The sequence below is a fragment of the Mixophyes fleayi genome, chromosome 2, assembly GCF_038048845.1.
Source record: "Mixophyes fleayi isolate aMixFle1 chromosome 2, aMixFle1.hap1, whole genome shotgun sequence".
NCBI lineage: Eukaryota > Metazoa > Chordata > Amphibia > Anura > Limnodynastidae > Mixophyes > Mixophyes fleayi.
The window spans coordinates 223,014,810-223,039,574 of record NC_134403.1 but is presented as its reverse complement, the minus strand read 5'-3'; the positions used below and the strand labels follow the sequence as shown (position 1 = coordinate 223,039,574).

At 41.0% G+C, this 24,765-nt stretch overlaps 1 protein-coding gene across 1 annotated transcript in view; it reads left to right on the top strand.

Annotated features, from left to right (window-relative positions):
* The first annotated feature begins 1,381 nt into the window (after positions 1 to 1,381).
* Positions 1,382 to 24,765, top strand: part of LOC142138671 (putative transmembrane protein 244) — a 94,681-nt gene continuing 71,297 nt past the window's right edge. Inside the window, exons 1-2 of the mRNA XM_075195516.1 lie at positions 1,382 to 1,480; positions 7,278 to 7,363. Of these exons, the coding sequence (XP_075051617.1) occupies positions 1,478 to 1,480; positions 7,278 to 7,363 (89 nt within the window). The 5' untranslated portion in view covers positions 1,382 to 1,477. The remainder of the gene's footprint in view (positions 1,481 to 7,277; positions 7,364 to 24,765) is intronic.

The window sequence follows — 24,765 nt, the reverse complement described above, 5'->3', positions numbered from 1 at the left end:
TAGAGAACCACGCTCCAGTGCAGAGGCACTCACGGTCCGGTGAGTGACAGGGAAGTTTCAAAAATCTTGCTGACTACCTTCTCCTCAAGAGATACCTCGGATCTCTACAGAGATGTGCTTTCCGAGGTTTAGAGAAAGCTCTGCAGGCACTTCACTCGCATTGAAATCCAAGGAAAATAAGGGAGAAAAGTCTCCATCCTGCTGACACCAGCCATGCAAGCTGCAATGGAACGTCTCGCAGAAAAGCGTGATGCATATGGAGTGGATAGCCAAAACGTCTACATGTTCGCCAGACCAGCTGCCTTGTCACACTTCAGAGCCTACGATTGCATACGACTGTTTGCCCGAGAGTGTGGAGCCAAGCATCCCCACACGCTGTCTTCCACAAAGCTTTGAAAGCACATTGCCACTCTCTCGAAGGTCCTCAAACAACACAGAACTGGATCAGTTGGCATACTTCCTTGGGCACAACATCAGGGTGCACTGGCAGTATTACCACCTCCCAGAAGGTACCCTCCAACTCGCCAAGATAAGCAAACTGTTAATGGCTCTCAAGAGTGGCAGACTGGCCAAAGTCAAAGGCGAGAATTTGGACATGATGCACATTAAGTGGAAAATCTGGGGGTAAATGTATCAAGGTCCGATTTTGAAAATCCAGCGATTTTCTCGGGAGAGTTGAAACTCGCAGATTTATAAAGCTGAGATTTCATGTAATGTTCGCCAGAGTTTTGCTTCTGTCAAAACTGCTATTTCCAAAACCGATAGAGATCAAACTCCCGATAAAAACAAGTGTGTATGTGTGATGTACATAGTGACCTAAGATCCATTCTTGTCACCAGAAACCACACTAAAAGGTGCATTTTTCCTGCATAGTCAAAGAGTCAGGGACACTCAAACTGAAGTGTTTTAAAGTAAACAGGCCTGTGTTTGGGCAATCCTTAAAACAATTAGAATCATGAAATCGGGGCAGAATAAGCCCGGCCTTTGTTCTGATCAAACTCTGCCTACTAATGAGCTAATTTGGGTAAACCCCACCCACATTTTGTTAAGCCTTAACCTTTTTGTGTTGCATCGAGGTGTGCCACCAAAATTGGGACAGATGTGAGGTATGGTTTGCATCAGTTCGGCCATAACTAAGGCTAAACCGACCAGAATTTTAGGAGAAATTCTTAAAAGTTTATTTAATTGAAGGGAATGGTACTAAAGTGATAGCAATTTAGACTTTGATGTAAGGTTTACATTTTTGTACAGTACACCTCCTAAAGAGTTTATTTTAATCATTCTGTATAGTGCTGCACTACTAGCATACTAATACTTTAGAACTATGAAAATGCAGATTGATGGTGATGTAAAATCACTGTGACGTGCTCCACAGTCAATTCTCATTAGCTAATACCAAAAGAGGATTTTTAGAATATCCCATAATCCCTGTTGGCCACGTCATGATCGTCTAGAGGATTATCCAACAGAAAGGAGCATGGTACCGTAACATAATTTAAATGATTATTTATTTAGATGTTTTGGTGACTTTCATTCATGCAGAAATTTGATATATGTATAAAGGGCGCATAATCTTGAACTTTGTGATAGATAGTACTGTGTCTTCTGGAAAATGCAGTTTTAATAGTAAATATAAAGATAGAATTTTCAATAGATGAGGATCTGTTAGTGTGGGGAACACATAAGGGCTGCAGAGTGTAGACATGAAGCTGATTTTTAATCATATAAAGCATTTGTAACAAAACAGAGGAAAACAGGAGTGTTCACAATTTATATTCCCTGGGAAAAATCCTTGTTAAAAGTAACTATCCGAGGTTAATATATGAGGTAAAGATGTGGTCTGTTACTTAGACTGGGACGATAGCAGGAGATGGGATTATATGTTATATTTACAGACTCTAGGATTGTAGAATTATGTTCCCATCAGCAGCAGCTAAGCGAATTTGCCATTTCTTGCTGAATGCTGCCTAGGAACAGTAGTGTACCTCATATTGCACCCAAATGCAAAGATGAGATTTTGTGTTACAGAAGCAGATACTAAAATGAGCATTAAATATACATTTCTCATTAGGGGGTCATTTCTGGTTCAGTGGGTGGCCAAAGAGCATCTTTAACCCCGCAAAATAACTTGATTTTTATAAATCCTCAGTGGTGTCGGTGATTGGGCGTCTATAAGCACTTTCAATGGCATGCTATTTCACCATTCAGGCAAAAACACTTGAGATGCCGGCACTCTGCATGTGGAGTTCTGTCCATCACTTTGTCTGCAATGCTTACTTTTTCCAGCAAGCTAACACCAATTCACCATGGCAAAACAAACAGTGGATATAATAGCCCACTGCAGGAAACTGCTCCATATAGCGATATGCAAATGTCTTCAGCAGAGTTTACATAAGAAAACATGAGGTTTCAGGACAACAAGCCCCTTCATCTGAGAGGTTAAAAAGCAACAAAGTGTATATATTTAAATAGAATTCAACCAATTATGGAGTATAGCCAGAGGTCACCTGACCACTATCACCACACTTGATAAGTACACCCATTCATAGTAGATTCAAATTGTATCTTAACCCATTCATAGCAAAATCAAATAGTCTCTTAAAGTGATATGCTGCCAATATTTCTGAAAGCTATATGATAATTGCAAAGAATATTGCTATAATTTAATAATATATTGTCATATAGAACATTGAATGTTACAACCAATGTCCACTCACTAATGTAGAAATATAGCAACAATAATATCAAGAAAATAACAAGAGTTTTGGTACAAATATGGTACCGAGTTCTGCTAATATTTTTATGTACATGTGCCCTGTTCCTAGAAAATGCTAGATATGCTCCACATATTCAAAATTGGTATAGATATGTGGAAATTTACAGTACATATAAGTATTTTTTTTTTAGAATTCTGTTGTGAATAATAAAATTCAGAATAAATTTGTAAATCAACTGTTAAGAATAACATGTTATGTTATGGTAGTTTTCAGCCCCCCGGGTACCATAAGAAGTTTGCCATAGAGACAATTAATTAGGACCAGAAGGATAATTTCAGATGATGTGCAATTTGATATGAAAGCTAATGAGATTTTTTGCAAAATCTTCACTAAAAGCATATAAAAAAGAAATGTTATTACAAGTTAAAAGGAAAGTGAAAATGATTCCAAGGGCATCACTGTTGGGTGACACCAAAAGTGAGACAGTTAATACAAGAATTCTATTTGCAAGCTGCTATGAAAGGATGTTTGAGATGGTCCACAAGATTGTGCATAAATATTGGTCCTTGTTGAAAGAAGATACTAAGAAGCCTAATTATCAAGTGGAAATGGCTGATCTCTCACAAGCAGGCTTGATGTTCCTCCCCAAAGAGGTCATATATATTTTTTTAATGCCCCTTTAGGTTGGGATACGTTAGTCAGAATTCAAGGATTTGCAAAGTGTGACTGAATTAACATAAATTTAAAAATAAAAATAAAGAAAGTCCAGTCAGCAGACATGTCTTTACACTTGGTCACAAAATGGGCCTGATTCATGTCCGAACATACTACTGAGCCTGATTCATTAAGGAAAGCAAAGCAAAAAAATTAGCAACTTTGCACCTTGGCTAAACCATGTTGCATTGGAGAGGAATTAAATTTAAAATGTGGGGACAGATTTCGGGAAGGGCATGACCTAGATCTACTTTAAATTTCAGTGTAAAAATAAAGCTATCAAGTATTTGTGTGCTAGATGAAAAAATAGGCAGTATTTAACTGATGTGCAAAATAATAAATTAATTTGCACCCTTTGCATTGTTTTACACTCATTTTTTTGCCATACTTTCCTTAATGAATCAGCCCCACTGTGTTTTAATGTAAATACGGTTGTTTTCAGCCGCATCTTTTGCACCTGCTACAAGGCAGTTGTAAATACTGGATGATATTAATGACCAACGCTGCATTACCTATCCAATTTTGATTGGATCATTGCGACACCATTTATTTGCTGTTTGGGAGGTATTTCAAAATGTTGTCTTTCTATATATATTATAAATCACAGTAGCTAGCACAGCAAAACTGTATGCATTGAAGATTTTCATTTGATACTATAAAAGGTACAATTGCCAACCAGTGGAGGCAATTTAAGGCCAATTTTACAACCAAGGGGTTTAAATGATAATTTTAACCTGAGATGTTTTTTATTAAATCGTGTCTATACATTGGGTTTGAAATGTTATATTTCCATGAATATAGATGTATCTGTTTATATTTATCTTTGTTATAGTTTATTCAATTTGTTGTTTGTATTATCTGGGTATTTATGTAATATTTATACAATGGATATAAAAGGTCTAACTCACCCTTATTGAAATTATAGGTGTTTGTGATGTAGTCTTTTCCCGCATATAATGTTACCTTGCAACCAACAAAATTCAATTGAAAATCAAACATCAAGTGACCAACGACATTACTCATTGATTGGTTTAATCCTTTATAAATATATGCACTATGTTGTTTTAAAACTTATATTTTGAAGAGACTTGCTCTCCCTAAACATCATGTTTTATTCTGTAAACTGTAATGACACTGTTTGAGCACTGAGTATCTCTCTCTCTAGCTTTCCCTGAAATGCCTAACGACTATGATGCAGCTATGTATTACCTCTAGGTAGCAGGGTGGCTTAGTGGTTAGTACTTCTGCCTCACAGCACTGGGATAATGAGTTTGATTCCTGACCGTGGCCTTATCTGTGTGGAGTTTGTATGTTCTCCCGCTGTTTGTGTGGGTTTCCTCCGGGTGCTCTGGTTTCCTTCCACACTCACAATATACAATATACTAGTAGGTTAATTGGCGGCTATTAAATTGCCATTAGTCTCTCTCGGTCTGTGTGTGTGTGTTAGGGGATTTAGACTGTAAGCTCCAACGGGGCAGAGACTGATGTGAATGAGTTCTCCGTACAGCGCTGCAGAATGTGGTGCTATATAAATAAATGGTGAGGATGATATGCTCCGCTGTAGGTTGTGACCTACCTCACTATTAATGTTATATGACTATATAGTAAGGGGTGCTTCATTCAACATTTAATGATAACATGGGAAAGAGGAAGAGACAAGAATTGAATCTTGAAGCACTCCAGTCTCAGAGGGTTACCACAAATAATTAAAATTGAAAACTTTATTGAGTAATATAAAAATATCATAAACTACCAGAAAAGGATACGCGAATATATATAAAAATATAGTGTTAAAGTTGGAAAGAAAGTGGTTAAAATAAATAGATAGACCCTGTGGTGGGACTGATTACAAGTATTGTATGCCCCAAATCTCGACCCTCACATAGCTTGGACCAATTAGAGCATTCTCCTTATAAAGTTACTGCATAGTATTGTAACATCGTGTTAATATGTCCTAGGGCTCTTATTTATATCAGAGGATGAGCAGATATCATCCAAATTTCAATTATTACACATAACACTCCTACTTATATTTTTAATTATATTCTTTGTTTATTTACTCATTCTTTATTACTCTTATATTTTTGTATATTTGTTTTTCATATGCCACATGGACAATCCCATTTGTTTGGTCCAAAGCAGATGTTGTATATTAGGTATTATACCTGGTATTGGTATTATTTGTATCCAGGTCCCTCAGTTATGTCTGTTATATAAAGGATTAATTATAGCAATGTAATTTCCCTAATTGGTGTATACAGGGTCATATATTCCTTAGTGACGCCTTATCAACACCATATAGATTTTCCAAATCAATTATTGTAACCTTTAAAATCTATATTAATAAACTATGTAATCCAATAGAAATTAAGAATGTGTTGCTTTATTACTAGTGTGTCATCGCTTATCGCCCCATTGTATATTGGAAGGACAGTAACCTGCAGATTGTCTGCCAGGTTTTAGTCGATTGCATCAAACACACGCTATTAGCCGTCCACATTCACTCGTCTATAAATTATAACAGACATAGATGCACTAAGTATCTTAGCAGAGACAGATAACAAAACACTAGCTAACGACCAAACGCCAGGAACAGTCCCTACCACTTCCGGTTCTGACGTCACATAACGTTACATCTGGCGCAGCGTACGTTTCACCTATGACGGCTTAGTCATGGGAACTACTCGTCTGTTGCCAGAAATTAATTGTATACTTCAAGTGGCCAATCAGCATGCTTAAATTAGATTACTATATATCTCGGCCAATCATGAGTTATCAATGTAATATATTAGGAGAGCATTTATTTCTCATGTTACTAGTGTTTCTTATATAGTGCCTGGTCAAGGAATTGTATTATTAATAATAAAACATTTTTTACAGATCGTAGTTGGATATATTTAAAAAGTAACTCATTTATCTTACTTACTTTCTCCAAGACAGATTGTCACAGATATCGGATAAAAATAAATATAAGTATTGGACACAAATATTACTAATTTAATTAATTTTAGATTTGTATTGAATTTTGTTATTTTTCATTTTATATAATTTATTATATTCCATATATCAGGCTACCATATTACAAAGTGAAAAGTGAAAAAAATTGTTGAATCATTAGGATCACAGGTGAGTATTGATACTGAGTAGGATGGTGTGTAACTAATTTTTACTTATTTTTTCTACGCTTTTCTTTTTTTCAAATAGCTTTAGTTTTAGTTTCAGCACTCTTTTAGTATAAGGATTTTGGACAATATCCTTATAATGTGGAAGGGCAATCAGGAAACTTTTGAAAATTCTTAACGATAACCCTAATAACTTACGTCTGGCATACGAAATGCACCAAGAAAGTATAAACTTCTTGGACTTGACCATCCAGAAGTGAAGGCAGATTAGCCACAGATTTATTTCGTAAATTAATTTTCTGACATCAACTGGCCTAAATGAGAACACAAGCTATGCTAGCTTTCTGTAGAAGCATCTCAATCATGCCCAGCTAAGTATAACATGGACATATCAACCTGGAGCATTCATATTCGAGCTTTCCCATGTGCTATCAAATTGACCCAAGTCTGTGTGTGTGTGTGTGCTTTAGATTGCAAGCTCCAATGGGGCAGGGACTGATGTGAATGAGTTCTCTGTACAGCGCTGCGGATTTAGTGGCACTATATAAATAGCTGTTGATGATGCATGATGTTTAAATAGATAGATCTGTACATCTGCATTTTTGCTGGTTTGAAAATTAACCTTAACATGCTTCTTGATGAAATTAAGTTCTTTAATGTAAAAGAAATGTTGTTGTAAGGCAAGCAGTGTTACCTTATCTAATTCTCTCATATTCCTCCTTAGAACATCCATATCCATGTTCTCCTCTGTCTTCTCATATTCTATACCCTGTTTTACATGGCAAGTAGTGTGTGTGCTGGATTCTTGAGGTAAGAGCTTAGCTACCATGTTCACCAAGCATGCAAATTACTGTAGCATTCATTCCAAAGTAAAAAAAAAATATACCCCTAGAAAAATTGGTCACATTTAAGTGAATACAAATCTCTTAATTAGGACTGCCCAACCATTTTCACATATGTGCAGTACTGTGTACTGTGAATTCAGACTTTCTCATGGGGTACTGTAAGGAAAATTATAAAAAGTAAAATGAAGCAAAATATATGCCAGAGGTGCTCAAACCCAGTCCTCAGGAGTTACCAACAGGTCACGTTTTCAAGATTTCTGTATGTAGAAAGAGGTGGGAAAATTACTGACCAAGCCAAATGGATTAACTTACCTGTGCATGATTAAAGAAAATCCTAAAGAAAATCCTAAAAACACGAACTGTTGGTAGTTCTTGAGAACTGAGTTTGGTCACCTCTGACCTACGCTATGCAAACCAACATAACCTTTAATTATAATGCATCTACCCCCATTATACACCACCTACATATGCTATACAATTATTATTCACCCCTAGGGGATGCTTGAGGGCAATGTAAAAGTTTGATCAATAAAATACAACAAGGCGCATTGGGCAAGACAATATGACCAAATAATTCTTTGATCTTCCAATACAAAAAATAGGAATGAAAATATATTCTATATTCCTTCCTATCTCTTTTGTTCTCCAAAACGGGATAATAAAATCATGTGGTACTACAATAAACTTGGCATAAAAGACTGTTGAACCAAATAAATAGATAGTCCACAATGTCCATAAATAAAAGAAGTCAATCCTTTCAGAAAAAAATGGAATATTCTTAATAGGTGTTTATCAAAGTGGATGTCATGCAGTAAAATCCTCTCTTCTTTTGTGGTGTCTCCAAATGATTGGATGGACGGAATAGGACAGAAGTAAAAGGACACCCAGTTAGTAATTGTACTTATACATAAACTCTGTATCTCAATTCTACGTCCAAAAATATATATACCAATTTAAACTGTGTGCTGACTATTAAGTACTCTAATCACCACCACACGTGTTGCTCATAGCAAAAGGAGCTGAATCACTTACATAGCACACAAAAAAGCAATCCCCGTATAGACGTGATTTCCAAAATCGAGTCCTCTTAGCAAATCATTACCCGATCATATCATATAGAAAGGGAAAGATATAGAGGTAGAATCTGGCATATTATCTGCAGGGTTTATTTCGTAAAAAACATACAACATAAAAACATTAAAACATCAAAGAATCTCTTTCCATATAAGATCCAAGCTTAAAACAACTGATGGACTCGTACCAGATAGGAATGAGAAGTCAGCGTGTAGTTAGAATAGTCGCGGGTAATCACCGCTGTACAGATCACTCTCCTCCGGCTTGTGCACCACCCCAATGTAAAAGTTGCTTGTTTGTGTAAATATGTGTCTGTGCATTTCTATTTCCACCAGTGACAGTTCAAGGCATGGTATGACTGGGTAGATGCCCAGGGGTGCAACATGCAGGGAATGCTGGGGCAGTCACCGATGCTTGTGTTTTGTTTTTTTGTATAGTTAAAAAAATACACATAAATAAAATAAGTAAACTCTAATTACCAAGATGCTTACTACCTTTTGAGTATGTAGTGTCCCTTGACTGCTTTCATTGAGAATGCTGCAAATATGGCGTCTGCATAGAACCTTTGCTATCTTCATTGCAGATGCTGTAACCACATTTCTGCGGGTCTCTTTGGAGGTGGTCAGGTGACTCGTGAATCTAATTATATTTATGCAAAATGAAGGCATGGGGCTATTTAGCAGTAGCCTAATGCGGAGGTATCAAAGATAGTTCCTGCATTAGGCAAACTACCGCACAATACTGCAGTCCCCATTATCAATATATTTTTGATAAATTATAGTGGGGAATCTTTAGTGCTATGATAAGCAGTGAAACAAATCTTACATAACACCAAGAAGGGCCACATATCCCTCCCCCTAGTGTTAACCACCTTGCGGACCATGCAAGGAACACATAATTTCTAGACAGGGCATCTGCATTCTAATGAAATATTCCTTGCCTTTGTTTGACCACGAATTTGAAAGGCTGCATTCACCTCTCTTTTATTTAACTTACGGCTTAAATGCAAAACGGGGTACTCTAATCCATCTTTCTCCTGTGACAACACAGCGCCTAAACTGACCCCAGAAGCATCACTTTGGCGAAAGAACCTGCTATTAAAGTCAGATGCCTGATGCAGATCTGACCAAGCAGCGTCTGCAAATTCAGAACACACTAACTTGTCTGGACAATGCTTTTTCAATAAATCAGTGAGCAGAACTGCTCTAGTAGCAAAATATCTGATGAATTTTCTGTAATAGCACATTAAGCCTAAGAATGGTTGCAACTGTGCTCTCTTTTCTGGCCTCGGACAGTTCCTGACTGCTTACACTTTATCCAATTGTGGCTTATTTAAACCCTGTCCCATGACATAGCCCATGTATTTGGCTTCTTTCATTGCCAAATCAAATTTCTCTGGATTAGCTGTTAACCCTGCTGACCTTAAAGAAGTTAGGACTGCCTACACGTTACTTAGGTGTGTCTCCCAGTCCCGAGTAAAAATCAAAATGTTATCTAATTAAGCAGATGCATAGGCTGTATGTGGCCTCAACAACTTGTTCACTGAATTTTTGAAAAGTACATTTGACCTTGGCATTGTAGTTCCCAGCTTACAACCCACAGTAGTCAAATACCTACTACCAGCTAGCTGAACTACCATTTTGTTGGTCTGGGGTACTGGACCAATGCTGCATTGATAGTCTTTGACTAACTGTTTAAATTCATTGTGATGGAACCAGGCCACACTGACAAGATAACATCTCCCACCGGACCATCAATTAGGGTTACATGGACTGTCACTCCAGGATCAGTTCTTTAATTTCCGCCAGCGGATAGGGGGAGTGCTTATTGCGGATACATGAGGGAGTAAGAAGGAAGGGACAGAAAGTGAGGGGCAGCTAGAAGCCCTGACACATACCATAAGCGGGGAAGAGGTTAATTTCAGGAAGAACTGGGTGTTTTCTAAGATCTGGAGGTGGGGAAAGCCATGGATTACCCATTGTCGCACAGACATTGTGGCAGGGAGACAGCAGGTGTTGCAGCTGTTTCGAGGAAGGAGTCTGAAAAAATTATATTTCTAAATAGAGTCAAATTAATTAACTCTCGTGGACATGGACCAATCTGGTCTAAGACAGATGAGAACGGTAACAATAATACATTTGTATGTGTGTTTTATAAGCAATAATTTTGCCACCCTTACACAGAGGGCATTTAGCTTGGCATTTACACTGATTGAGTAGAGGTGAGCATAATTAATAGTTATCCAAAGAACGCGCCTCATTAACCACAATGTGTTAAAATATGATGTCCTGCCTCTGTGGTTTGGAGACACTAATTCTCTTATCAATGTTTCTAAATAAGCACTAGTATATGAGACAATATGGCCTTGGAGAAAGGGCACTTTCCATGAAGCATAAAAGTTAAACACTTTCATTTCTTGCATAGTGGCTCCCCCACTGTGGATGGCTGACTCATCTTCGCTCTGACTCCAACCTTCTGGTCTAGCACCACCAATGTTTAAGAAGGAGAGTATCCATGGGGTCTTCCCGGGGGAGGGAAAGACACCATGAGAATTTGATCATGGATATAAGGAGCCACTCCAAGTGGGGGGGGGATATTTTTGGGATTGATTTCCTGGATGGTGCAGGGTTGAGTTTCTGTGCTCTACCAGCAGACCTGCTGTCCTGTGTTAGGGAAGGATGTTGTCGCTCCATTTGGGGACCTATCATCACCTCCCTCCATCAGGAGATACTCACCAGGTTCTGGAGAAACTGTTGTGGCCACAGGAGTGGGGAGACTAATATGAGAAGCCCTGACTGACCGGGTGTAACAAGATACCAAAACTACTTTACTACCTGTTGACAAACTTTTTTGCCTGTGGAACTTCTGCGTGACTAAAGTGGGTGGGGAAGTTTACTGGGACTCCTATTGACACTGGTGATCCACTGACCTATTGTTTAAGGTGTGCAGGCTTATTATCTGCTTTGTTACAGTAGAAAAAGTAAGATTAGCATTGTATCTTTCGTTTTTCTCCTTGCCTGTGTGATTCCTGAACCTATGAGGGCAGGGTAAACTAGTGAACTTCGGTTCTAAAAACCTGGTATCTTCACATTCTTCATCAACACAAACAATCCTGTTATCTCCAATGAAGTTCCCACATCAGGTTTACTTAAAGCAGAACGCTCTGGAATGGAAGCACAGACATCCTTATTCCGGGGTATCATTTTGTTCACCTGATATTTTAAGGCCTGAGATATGGAAGGTTCTATTGCCATTTTAAGTGCCCACACAACCATGCCTCCCAGAGAACGAATGTAGACCTTATCTTGCCGACGCACAGTGGGATGGGCTTTCTGGCATACAGAACAAGCCCTACAGAACCTTGTGAGGAAACTGTGTCTACCAAGATTGAACAACCTACTGAGATCCACTGTATGTGGATAAATACTTACACCCAGGCAGATATCCAACTTAACCAATGGTACAATAGAACAGCAACAGGCACAAAATCAACATATGTACAGGAGTAATAATTACAGGTATGCACAATGGATACGAGGGTAGTACACACAATACAATACTATTATGGCCACCTTGGGCAGTCCGACTGTTGGCTTACACTTTGTTATCAGCTCCTTCTATGCTTCTTAGCACAAGTCCTGGGATTACGAAGCCTCAATGACTGCCTGCTTCCCTGTCACCTCACTTTTGGCTAGCACACAGATTCACAATACCTGGGGTAACTTATCCAAAGGAAGAGGAACAAGGGTCCTCGCAGTTCTTCTCGATCCCCCATCCTCAGTCAGCTGTCAGGAACCAATACTCCCTACACCAGCCTGATCTTTCTTAATCCCCCCTGAACATTCCACTGCCCTTTCTTATACCCAAAGAATAGCCTCAGGTGGTAGGGGGGTGTTTGGATGTCTTCTGTGTCTTAGAATATGAAGGCATAGAAACACAATACGCATTTCCTTATTAAGGTGATTAAATCAGGCACAGAGAGCCACCCAGGCTGGCTTGTGAATACACTCCTAAACCTTATCTAGTTTGCCTACAAATGTAGCTAAAAGCGCAAACATAGTCTAGTTAAATAGTAATGTAAATAGCGAGATAGAATATTTACAATCTATATAAAAGGGTTACAGCAAAATGTAATGTTGACTATTCACTCCATTGTACTTTAAACTAGGGATGTGCATGGGCGAATTTGGAGGTCTCGTGTTTTGTGTTTTGGATCCGGATTTTCTCGATGTTTTGGGTTCGGATTTGTTTCGCAAAACACCTGCCGAAAGGTTTTGGTTCGGATTTAAGGTTTTGGATTCGGATTTTTTTTGAAAAAAGCATAAAAAGTTAAAAAATAAATTTTTTGGGCTTATTTTCACTCCTACGCTATTATTGACCTCAATAACATTCAATAACAAGCATTTCCACTAATTTACCGTGTATTCTGAACACCTCACAATATAGTTCTTAGTCCAAAACGTTGCAACGAGCTATCTTTCTGGACTGCGTAGTGGAGTGGTCCCCACAATATAATAAGAAAACCATCAACTGGTCTTAATCGCACCAAAACATGTACCTGGACTGCGTAGAGGAGTGGGTCACCACGATATAAATTAAAAACCCTGAACTTGTATGATTCGCACCAATAAATGTATCTGGACTGCGTAGAGGAGTGGTCACCACAATATAAATTAAAAACCCAGAACTTGTATGAATTGCACCAAATAATGTACCTGCACTGCGTAGAGGAGAGGTCACCACAATATAATAAGAAAACCATCAACTTGTATGATTCACACCAATAAATGTATCTGGACTGCGTAGAGGAGTGGTCACCACAATATAAATTAAAAACCCTGAACTTGTATGAATCGCACCAATAAATGTATCTGGACTGCGTAGAGGAGTGGTCACCACAATATAATAAAAAAACTATCAACTGGCCTGAATCGCACCGAATAATGTATCTGGACTGCGTAGAGGAGTGGTCACCACAATATAAATTAAAAACCCTGAACTTGTATGAATCGCACCAATAAATGTATCTGGACTGCGATAAGGAGTGGTCACCACAATATAATAAGAAAACCATCAACTTGTATGAATCGCACCAATAAATGTATCTGGACTGCGTAGAGGAGTGGTCACCACATTATAAATTAAAAACCCTGAACTTGTATGAATCGCACCAATAAATGTATCTGGACTGCGATAAGGAGTGGTCACCACAATATAATAAGAAAACCATCAACTTGTATGATTCGCACCAATAAATGTATCTGGACTGCGTAGAGGAGTGGTCACCACATTATAAATTAAAAACCCTGAACTTGTATGAATCGCACCAATAAATGTATCTGGACTGCGATAAGGAGTGGTCACCACAATATAATAAGAAAACCATCAACTTGTATGAATCGCACCAATAAATGTATCTGACCTGCGTAGAGGAGTGGTCACCACAATATAAATTAAAAACCCTGAACTTGTATGAATCGCACCAATAAATGTATCTGGACTGCGTAGAGGAGTGGTCACCACAATATAATAAGAAAACCATCAACTTGTATGATTCGCACCAATAAATGTATCTGGACTGCGTAGAGGAGTGGTCACCACAATATAATAAGAAACCCATCAACTTGTATGATTCGCACCAATAAATGTATCTGGACTGCGTTGAGGAGTGGTCACCACAATATAAATTAAAAACCCTGAACTTGTATGAATCGCACCAATAAATGTATCTGGACTGCGTAGATGAGTGGCCACCACAATATAATAAGAAAACCATCAACTTGTGTGATTCGCACCAATAAATGTATCTGGACTGCGTAGAGGAGTGGTCACCACAATATAAATTAAAAACCCTGAACTTGTATGAATCGCACCAATAAATGTATCTGGACTGCGTAGAGGAGTGGTCACCACAATATAATAAGAAAACCATCAACTTGTATGATTCGCATCAATAAATGTATCTGGACTGCGTAGAGGAGTGGTCACCACAATATAAATTAAAAACCCTGAACTTGTATGAATCGCACCAATAAATGTATCTGGACTGCGTAGAGGAGTGGTCACCACAATATAAATTAAAAACCCTGAACTTGTATGAATCGCACCAATAAATGTATCTGGACTGCGTAGAGGAGTGGTCACCACAATATAATTAATAAACAACCCTCCACGGTTCTTAATTCCCCCAAAAAAAAATCTGGACTGCGTAGTGCTGTGGCCCCGGTACCCAATTTGATACCGGGGCCACAATATAATAAATACACCCTCAACTGGTCAGAATTCCACCAAACAAGTATCTGGACTGTGTATTAAGGTGGCCCCGGTACTAAATTTGGTACCGGGGCCACAATACCTCCTTCAAGTTCCAAGTGTAGTGTTTATAACATATTAACACTACACTAATTCTAGCACGTCAATACCTCTTGTTTTAAATAATGACAGGGCATTAAACTTTTGATTTAATTTTTTGAATTTGTTGACATTTTCTTTTACTTTTTGAACATGGCAAACGACTGTTGAATGGTCACATAATGCCAAAAAAAGAGTTGCAAGATGGAATTGTCCTTGGGCCCTCCAACCTACCCTTATGTTGTTGAAATAAGACATGTACACTTTAACAAACCAATCATTTCAGCGACAGGGCCTACCAAACAACTGTGGCTGAAATAATTGGTTTGTTTGGGCCCCCACACCGAAAAAACAATTCATCTCTCCCTGTACAAACTAAACAGGCTCTACTGAGGAAAGATGTCATCCTCATCCTCAACCTCTGATTCCTCTCCCCCTACAGTGTGTACTTCCTCCTCCTCACACATTATCAATTCGTCCCCGCTGGACTCCACAACCACAGATCCCTCTGTACTATCTGGAGGGCAGTGCTGTACTTCATTGAGGAATTAATTAATCATTTTTATAAACATCATTTTTTCAACGTCGTGAGGAAGCAACCTCCTTCGCCGCTCACTGACCAGGTTCCCCGCTGCACTAAAAACTCTTTCCGAGTACACACTGGAGGGGGGACAACTCAGGTAAAATAGAGCCAGTTTGTACAGGGGCTTCCAAACTGCCTTTTTTTCCTGCCAGTAACAATATGGACTGTCTGACATGTCTATTTGGATGGTGTCAGCAAAATAATCCTCCACCATTTTTTCAATTGTGACAGCATCCAATGCAGCGACAGAAGACATGTCTGCAATGGTTGGCAGGTCCTTCAGTCCGGATCAGATGTTATCAGCATCCCCGCCAGCGGCTCTTTTAGGAAAACTGAGCTTTTTCCTCGCAGCCATAGATGTAAGAAGAAAATGAGGGTGGAGCTGTTGGCATGTCACGGTCCTCAGAGGACAATCTCCTGACCAGAAGGTCTTTGCACCGCTGTAGACTTGTGTCCGCCGGAAACAGAGACACAACATACGCTTTAAACCAAGGATCGAGCACGGTGGCCAGAATGTATTCCTCTGACTTTAAAAGAGTGACCACCCTCGGATCCTGGCAAAGCGTACGAAGGGCTACATCCACAAGAGCTACATGCTTGGTGTAATCGCAATGGTTTACCAGCTCCTCCCTCACTTTCTCCAGCTGCTTTTCCAACAGCTTGATCAGGGGAATGACCTGACTCAAGCTGGCAGTGTCGGAACTGACTTCTCGTGTGGCAAGTTCAAACGGCTGGAGAACCTTGCACAACACGGAAATCAGTCTCCACTGCGCTTGACTCAGGCGCATCCCCACTCCTTTGCCTGTGTCGTAGGTGGCTGTGTAGGCCTGAATGGCCTTTTGCTGCTCCTCCATCCTCTGCAGCATATAGAGGGTGGAGTTCCAGCGCATCACAACCTCTTGTTTGAGGTGATGGCAGGGCAGGTTCATGCTTTTTTGATGTGCCTCTAGTCTGCGGTAGGCACTGGCTGAATGCCGAAAGTGTCCAGCAATTTTGCACGCCACCGCAAGCATCTCCTGCACACGCCTGTCACTCTTGAGGTAATGCTGCACCACCAAATTAATGGTGTGGGCAAAACATGGGACATGCTGGAAATTGCCCATATTTAATGCCCGCACAATGTTACTGGCATTGTCTGACACCACAAATCCCCATGAGAGTCTAAGTAGGGTAAGCCACTGGGAGATAATTTCCCTCAGTTTCTCTAATATGTTGTCAGCGTTGTGCCTCTTATTAAAGCCTGTAATACACAATGTTGCCTGCCTTTGCACGAGCAGCCATTTTGTAGATGCTGCTACTGATGCAGCTGTTGCTGTTGCTGCGGAAGGGGATGCATCTACCCAGTGGGCTGTCACAGTCATATAGTCCTTCGTTTGCCCAGAACCACTTGTCCACATGTCCGTGGTTAAGTGGACAGTGGGTACAACCGCATTTTTTAGAGCACTGAGGACACTTGATCGTACTTCTCTGTACATTTTTGGTATCGACTGCCTAGTGAAGTGGAATCTCGACGGGATTTGATACCGGGGACACAATACCTCCATCAACCCTCTAAATCCCACTCCACTGATGGCGGACACCGGGCGCACGTCTAACACCAACATTGCAGTTACAGCCGCAGTTATACGCTTTGCAATAGGGTGACTACTATCGTATTTTGTGGTCATGGCAAACGACTGTTGGACGGTCAATTGTTTTGTGAAAGACTTAGCGGTCTTACGACTTCCCCTCTGGGAAGATGACCGACTAACAGCAGCAACAGCAGCAGTGGCAGTAGTAGGTGTACCACTGCAGGATTCCTCGGATGAATCCCGTATTGGAGAGGACTCAGTCTGGCTGCTGACTTGGGCTGCAGGACTGAATCTGATGGAGATCGTGGAGGAAGTTGACGAGGAGGGTGTTGCTGGTGTGTATCCAACTGGACCACGGGATTTAGGTGTCCCTGTACCGATGACGGTCCTAGTCCCAGTTCCTGAACTAACCACTGAGCTATGAAGGTTATTCAGGTGACGTATAAGGGAGGATGTCCCTAGGTGGGCAAGATCCTTACCCCTGCTTATTTGAGCTTTACATAAGCTACATATGGCCATACATTGGTTGTCCGGATTTGGATAAAAATAACTCCAGACCGAAGAGGTGCATTTTTGGGTCTTCTGACCAGGCATGACGATGGACTTTTTCATCCCATGGACATCAGCTGTTTCCCCCCCCCCCTGTGCCTCATTTTCAATAACCACATCACCATCCTCATCATCAAGTTCCTCCACAGCGCCAGCTACATCATCAATAGCCTCCTCCCGAGCCACCTCTTCCCGTACAGTGATGGGAAGGTCAGGCTTGATAACCATCAACACCCTTGAACTCGCCTTGGGGATTTGTGATAATTTCTCTTTAGAAGGCAGAGTTGTTTGCTGTTTTGTTGCTGACAGCATAACTCTCTTCAATTTTTTGTAGGGGGGGGGAGGAGGAGGAGGGCTAAGATCCTTGGGTGAAGCTGGACCACTAGTCATGAACACGGGCCAGGGCCTAAGCCGTTCCTTGCAACTACGTGTCGTAAATGGCATATTGCCAACTTTACGTTTCTCCTCAGATGATTTTAAGTTTCTCTTTTTGCTATTTTTAGAGAACTTGGGCTTTTTGGATTTTACATGCCCTGTACTAGGAGATTGGGCATCGGGCTTGGAAGACGACGTTGATGGCATTTCATCGTCTATGTCATGACTAGTGGCAGCAGCTTCAGCATTAGGAGGAAGTGGGTCTTGATCTTTGCCTACTTTATCCTCCAAATTTTTGCTCTCCATTATATGTAGCACAAGATACTGCTGAATGTGTGAACTTGGTAATATTGCAGTACCAATGGGCTTATACTGCAGGATTGGTTTTGCAAATTTTGTTGTAATTAAAAAAAAAATTAATTATTTTTTTGTATTTTTTTTTATTAACTTTTTTTTAATTTTTTAAACACTTGGGAATATTGGGGAAATAACTATGCCCTTAGAAGCACAGAGCACAGGACACAGGACCACTGGACTGAACAGGACACAGCACACAGGACCCAGCAGCACCACTGAACTCAAAATTGACAGAGCACAGCACACAGCACCACTGGACTGATACTGCAGAATGTGTGAACTTTGTAATATTGCAGCAGTACCACTGGACTTTTACTGCTGAATGTGTGAACTTGGTAATATTGCAGTACCAATGGGCTTATACTGCAGGATTGGTTTGGCAAATTTTGTTGTAATTAAAAAATTTTTAATTAGTTTTTTGTGTATTTTTTTTATTAACTTTTTTTAAATTTTTTAAACACTTGGGAATATTGGGGAAATAACTATGCCCTTAGAAGCACAGAGCACAGGACACAGGACCACTGGACTGAACAGGACACAGCACACAGGACCCAGCAGCACCACTGAACTCAAAATTGACAGAGCACAGCACAGAGCACCACTGGACTGATATTGCAGAATGTGTGAACTTTGTAATATTGCAGCAGTACCACTGGACTTTTACTGCTGAATGTGTGAACTTGGTAATATTGCAGTACCAATGGGCTTATACTGCAGGATTGGTTTTGCAAATCTTGTAATTAAAAAAAAAATTAATTATTTTTTTGTATTTTTTTTTATAACTTTTTTTGAATTTTTTAAACACTTGGGAATATTGGGGAAATAACCGAGTGAAGATGGCGGCGACTAGCGGGGAATTTATAGGTTCCGAGTATCGCGAGATCCGACAGCGGGATTATGACTCCGAGCCTCGGTTTCAAGTTTTCATTGGGCGCCAATACCCGGATCTGTCTCGGATCCGACTGGGATCGGGAACGTTCGGGTGGGCTCAGATTCAGGAAATCCGAGTGCGCTCATCTCTAATAATATAACTGGCCCTATGTATGCAGAGCACTTTGATCTTGGGTAAACACGAGATCTTGGCTCTAGCAAGGACAGAGCTGAAGACTAGTCTAAGCTCACACCCAGAGTCCACGACTGCGAGACAAATCTTGTTGTTCACCTGTACAGTCATATTAATTAAAGACGGACCACTGGTTGTGAAACTACGAGAATAACAACTTAGAAAGATAGGCCCAGCCTGGGCAAATGAACAGTTCATAGGCTTTTGGAGTTCAGTGCACTCTGTTTTAAAGTGGCCAAGCTCCCCATATTCAAAGCAGCCCAGTCAGACAGCCTTACAGCTATACCATGACTGACTCTCTCTGAGGACTTGGAGTTGAGGTTCACAAATTTGGACGCTCTCATCCATAGTGTTTGCTAAGTCCCTTATGTCATCATTCAGCTGCTTGCTGCATTTTTCTAAATCCGCATTCGTTTCCAATGCATCTTTTAGAGAAGATGCCAAGGCCAAAGCTATGACCTCTTTATTGAGAGCCTCTGCTTCAGTTATGTCATAGTCTTCAGCATATCTAGAAGAAAAAGTCTTTTCCACAAAGGACAATCGTTCAAACCCTTTACAGCCAGAGAAAACCTTTCTAACTTACACTCCACAAGCCCCTTTATAGACTTTTACTGAACCATGACAAATTTTTGTTTCAAAACAACAATTCCTTGCTCTTTCTCTGTTGCAATCTATTTTGCAGTCTCTTTGGGAGCTTTTACTTCTTTTCCTCTTTCTTCATATTACTTTTGCAACTCTTACAATTCACGGATTTAAAAACCACTTCATAAACTTTTATCCTTTTATCACACTGTTCCTTTAAGTTCCACTTGTTCTTTTTCATGACAGTGTTTTTTTTCTCTGGTAAAAAAAAAACCTTTTCTCCATGCAATCAAAGTTTTCCTTTGCTCCAGGTAATAAGAGGTTCTTGCAGAGAGCAAGAGGTTTTCCAAATCATCCTGCTGGAACTGATGTTACATTGCAACATGGTTTTGTCCAGAAAACTTGAGTAAGAAAACTTACTCCATTTTTTGCTTAACTTTCCTTAATAAATCAGGCCCTTTATGCTCAATAGTGACAAACACAGAAGTTTACAGCAGTACCTATTCACATTGGGCTTGATTCATCAAGGAAAATAAGGCAAGAAAAGTAGTATGTTTTCTCTGGACAAAACCATATTACAATGAAAGGGGTGCAAAATAGTTTACTATTTTGTACATAAGTTAAATACTGTCCGTTTTTTATGTAGCACACAAATACTTGACAACTTTATTTGTCCACTGAAATTTAAAGTTGATCTAGGACATGCCCTACCTCAACTATAAATCTGCCATCACATTTTAAATTTAGCTCCCCCTCCAATTCAACATGGTTTTGCCAAGGTGCAAAGTTACTCATTTTTTTTTGCTTTCCTTTCCTTAATGAATCGGGCCCATTGTCCATTTTACAGAAATGAATGGTAGTAATATAATTTATAGCCTACAATGCAGTTTCATTCTCAAAAATTTACATTCTATTTTAAGCTATTCTGCTATTGGGTATGGTAACATTTTTGTGTAGCTATATTTCAAATTTGCCTATTTTTGAAATAGAATTTCAGGGAGATTGTGCAAGTAGCAGCAGGACACATAAGCAAGCATAAACTGCTCTGCCCAGAAATGGGTATAGCTCCATCTATGGGCATATCTATCGCCACACAGTTGTGTTTTCAGAACCACCAGGTGTAACTTATAGTACTGTGCACTGCATGCCGCCAGAGGGGGTTCATGTATGGAAGCCACGCCACCATTGGCTTTATAGTGTAGCAAGGCTGAAGGGAAGATAGCAAAGTTGCATTAAATTGATTAAGTCACACACCAGCAATTTGGGAGGCACAGCAGAGTTCTACAGGGACAAACGCAGGATTTCTAGATCTGGGTTCCACAATACACAGCCAGAGTCGGCTTCACTATCATGCAAGTTGCGTGGCTATCATTTTAGCCAATGCGAGGTTGTATATGTGGCCGAACTAAAAGAAGACTGTCGAAGCACTGTTAGCTTCAACGATTCCATGAGAGATTGTCTGGTGTGTGGGATTTCAACCAAAAGTGTGCAAAAATTTTTATCAACAGAGACAGATCTCACGTTTAAACGTGCAGTACAAGTGGCACTATCGATAGAAACTGAAGCTAAAGATGTTATGGAACTCCAGATAGGAGGCAAGGCAGCATCGCAAGTTCACAAAATGATGGCAACAACAACAAAACCCTTGCACGCAAATTCTACCGCTATGGGGCAGGTATTCATTCACCCAGGGACTGTAGTTTTAAACATGAACTGTGTAGGAAATGCAACAAAAAAGGGCATAATAAATGGGTTTGTCAGTCACAGGCATATAAACCAGAGGCCACTTGTGAGAGACCAAATCTCAGTAGAGTACGGAATACATACGCTTTTGAAGGCCACAAGGTGGACAGTGACCATGATCTGTGCAGCTTGGAAGGGTTTGCAGAAATGGGGGGACAAGCAAGCAATTTGGCTCACTCCACAGGTAAATGGCCAACCTATAAAAATGGAAGTGGACACCGGATAAGCAGTTCTGTAATGTCGCAGTAGGAGTATAAACATTATTAGACAAAACTTCACTGCTGTTAAAAACATATACTGGGGAGAAAGTAATTCCATGCGGAATGTTGTGTGTACTTGTGTAGTACAGTGACTTTGAGGAGGCCCTAGGCTTATACATTGTACGGAAATATGGCCCAGGATTTTGGGGCCAAGAATGGCTGCGAAACATACAATTAGACTGGTTGGCCATCAAAAGCCTGAGCGTCACGCATGCCCTTAAGACAGTCTTTGATTGAATGCAGTTGTTTTACAATCAGGCATTGGGATTTTGCAGCACATAAAGGGAAGCTAGCGCTAATGGATGGAGCTGTTCCCAGATTCCATAAAGATTGCCCAGTACCTTTCGCTATCTAGCAGAAGGTGGAACTGGAGTTGGACAGGCTTTAAGGTGAGAAAATCTTATCCAAGGTGGATTGGAGCCCTTGGACGACTCCAGTCATCCCAATAGTAAAGAAAAATGGCACAGTACAGCTGTGCAGGGACTTTACTATCACGAGTAATCCAATACTACAGACATATCACTATCTGTTACCAAGAATTGTAGATATATTTGCGAATCTGGCAGGAGGACAAAAGTTCAGTAATTTTGACTTATCTGATGCGTACCTATAGATGGAGATAGAGGATGATGCAAAGGGGTTCCTTACCATTAATACTCACAAAGGACTTTACAGGTACAATTATTTGGTGTTCGTTATTGCTTCTGCCCCTGCCCTTTGGCAACGAGACATGGACCAAGTGTTAAAAGGGGTACCTGGTACCCAATGCTTTCTGGATGACATTATCGAGACAGGCTCATCTGATACTGAACACCTTGAAAACCAGAAGCTGATGTTTCGGCTTGAAAATATTGTTCAGTGTTAAAAGACATAAGTGTGTGTTCTTCACGGCTTCTGTCACATACTCTGGGCCCACCATTGATGCAACTGGAGTGCACAAATGTCAGGAAAAAATGGAGGCTGTGTTAAAGGCTCCACCACCAAAATATATGTCCCAGTTTTGTACCTTCTTGGGGTTCTGTCACGCTGATCGTGAGGGAAACCCACCTTTTGGTATTGGCACCGCTACTCCAGGAGGCACAGAGTCTAAACGTACCTCTGGTCTTCACCAGAGACCCCCGCAAGGAGGTTTGGATTTCAGCACCGTGCGGGCAGAGATAGAAGGGAATAGGCAGAGCCGTAGTCAGGATAGCCGAGGGTCGGCGGTCAGAATCAGGTGACCGCCGACAGGAAGCAGAGGCGGGCGTCCCGTTGCCAAGCAACAGGGACGGCGCCTGCCGGGCATGGACGCGTCCCGTTGCTTAGCAACGGGGCGTGAGGAGGTGGAGAGGGAAGGAGTCCGTCCCCAGCACTTCCTGTAAGTGCGGGGACAGTGCCTGATAGTACCTCCCTCCTCTCCCCGAGAAGGGTGATCCTTAAGTCTTTTAAGAAAGGCAGCCATGAGACGGGGAGCATGGATGCCCTCTTCATTCACCCAGGATCTTTCTTCAGGTCCAAATCCTTTCCAATGAACCAGGTACTGAGGATGCCCACGATGGTGACGAACTTCCAGGATGCGACTAATCTCGTACTCCACACCGTCAGAGGATGGAACGGGAGGAGGATGGGAGGGAAAATGAGTAAACTTGTTGAGCACTAGGGGTTTCAATAAAGAAACGTGAAATGTATTGTGAACCTTGAGAGAAGGAGGTAGAAGAAGTCTGTACGTGACGGGATTGATGACTTGAGTTACGGGAAATGGACCAATAAAACAAGGGGCCAGCTTCATGGATGGTACCCGTAATTTGAGGTTTCGAGTGGAAAGCCACACTTTATCTCCAGGCTGAAGAACAGGAACCAAACTCTGGTGGTGGTCAGCAGAATTGGTAGAGGATTCCTGCGAAAGTACTGCTCCCACACCGACAGATGAAGCATCTACCTCGAGGAAAAAAGGCTTCCCTTGGTGAGGTTGGATTAGAACAGGAGCTGTAGAAAAGGCTTCCTTTATAGACTCAAAAGCCGGGATAACTTCCGGAGTCCAAATCTTAGGATTTGCTGTCTTCTGAGTCAGGGCGGTGATGGGTGCGATTCAGGGCCCTCTTTCCCATTGGGCACGCTGGGCAGGTGCCCGGGGGCCCTGCAGTCCAGGGGGGCCCTCCGGAGGCAGGAAAAAAAAAAACCCTGCAAAAAAAGAAGAAAATACTTACCGTGCTGTCAGCTGGCGATCCGGCTCCCTCCCTGGTCTCCTCCTCCGTCGCGCTGGCAGTGCATGTCGGGCGTGACGTCATCACACCTGCCCGACATACATCTTTTTTTTTGTATATACTGCTGTGCCCGGGGGCCCAAGAGGTTCTTAAGAGGGCCCTGGTGCGATTTCCTGATAAAGCCACATTTTAGGTTTTCAGTGATGTAAAGGGACATGGCTTGGTTTTCCGGCAAAGAGAGTGGAAAGATTCTTCCTTTATGTATGGGTTTATCAGGTACCAATTCGATAGAGCAATCCTAAGGACGATGAGGAGGCAGAGTCTCCTATGAAGCCTTGCAGAAGACATCCCGAAAGGAAGCATAGGCCTGGGGAAGATCGGTCTGAGGAGAGAGAATACAGCAGGGAACGGAGTCTGTGGGGAAGACTTTAGACAGACACTTCTTGAAACCCTGAGGACCCCAAGAGGTCGACTCCAGTCGAATTGGGGCGCGTGAAACTTAAGCCACGGAAGACCCAGAATGATAGAATTAATGGATTGAGGCAGAACCCCCTACCGTTAGCCGAACCGGGGAACTTATCCGGGAAATCAGACCTTTGGAAACACGATTCCCATCCACGGCAGTGAGGAAAAGTGGCTGAGGCAATTCTTGAGTGGAGATAAGTAGTTGTGAAGC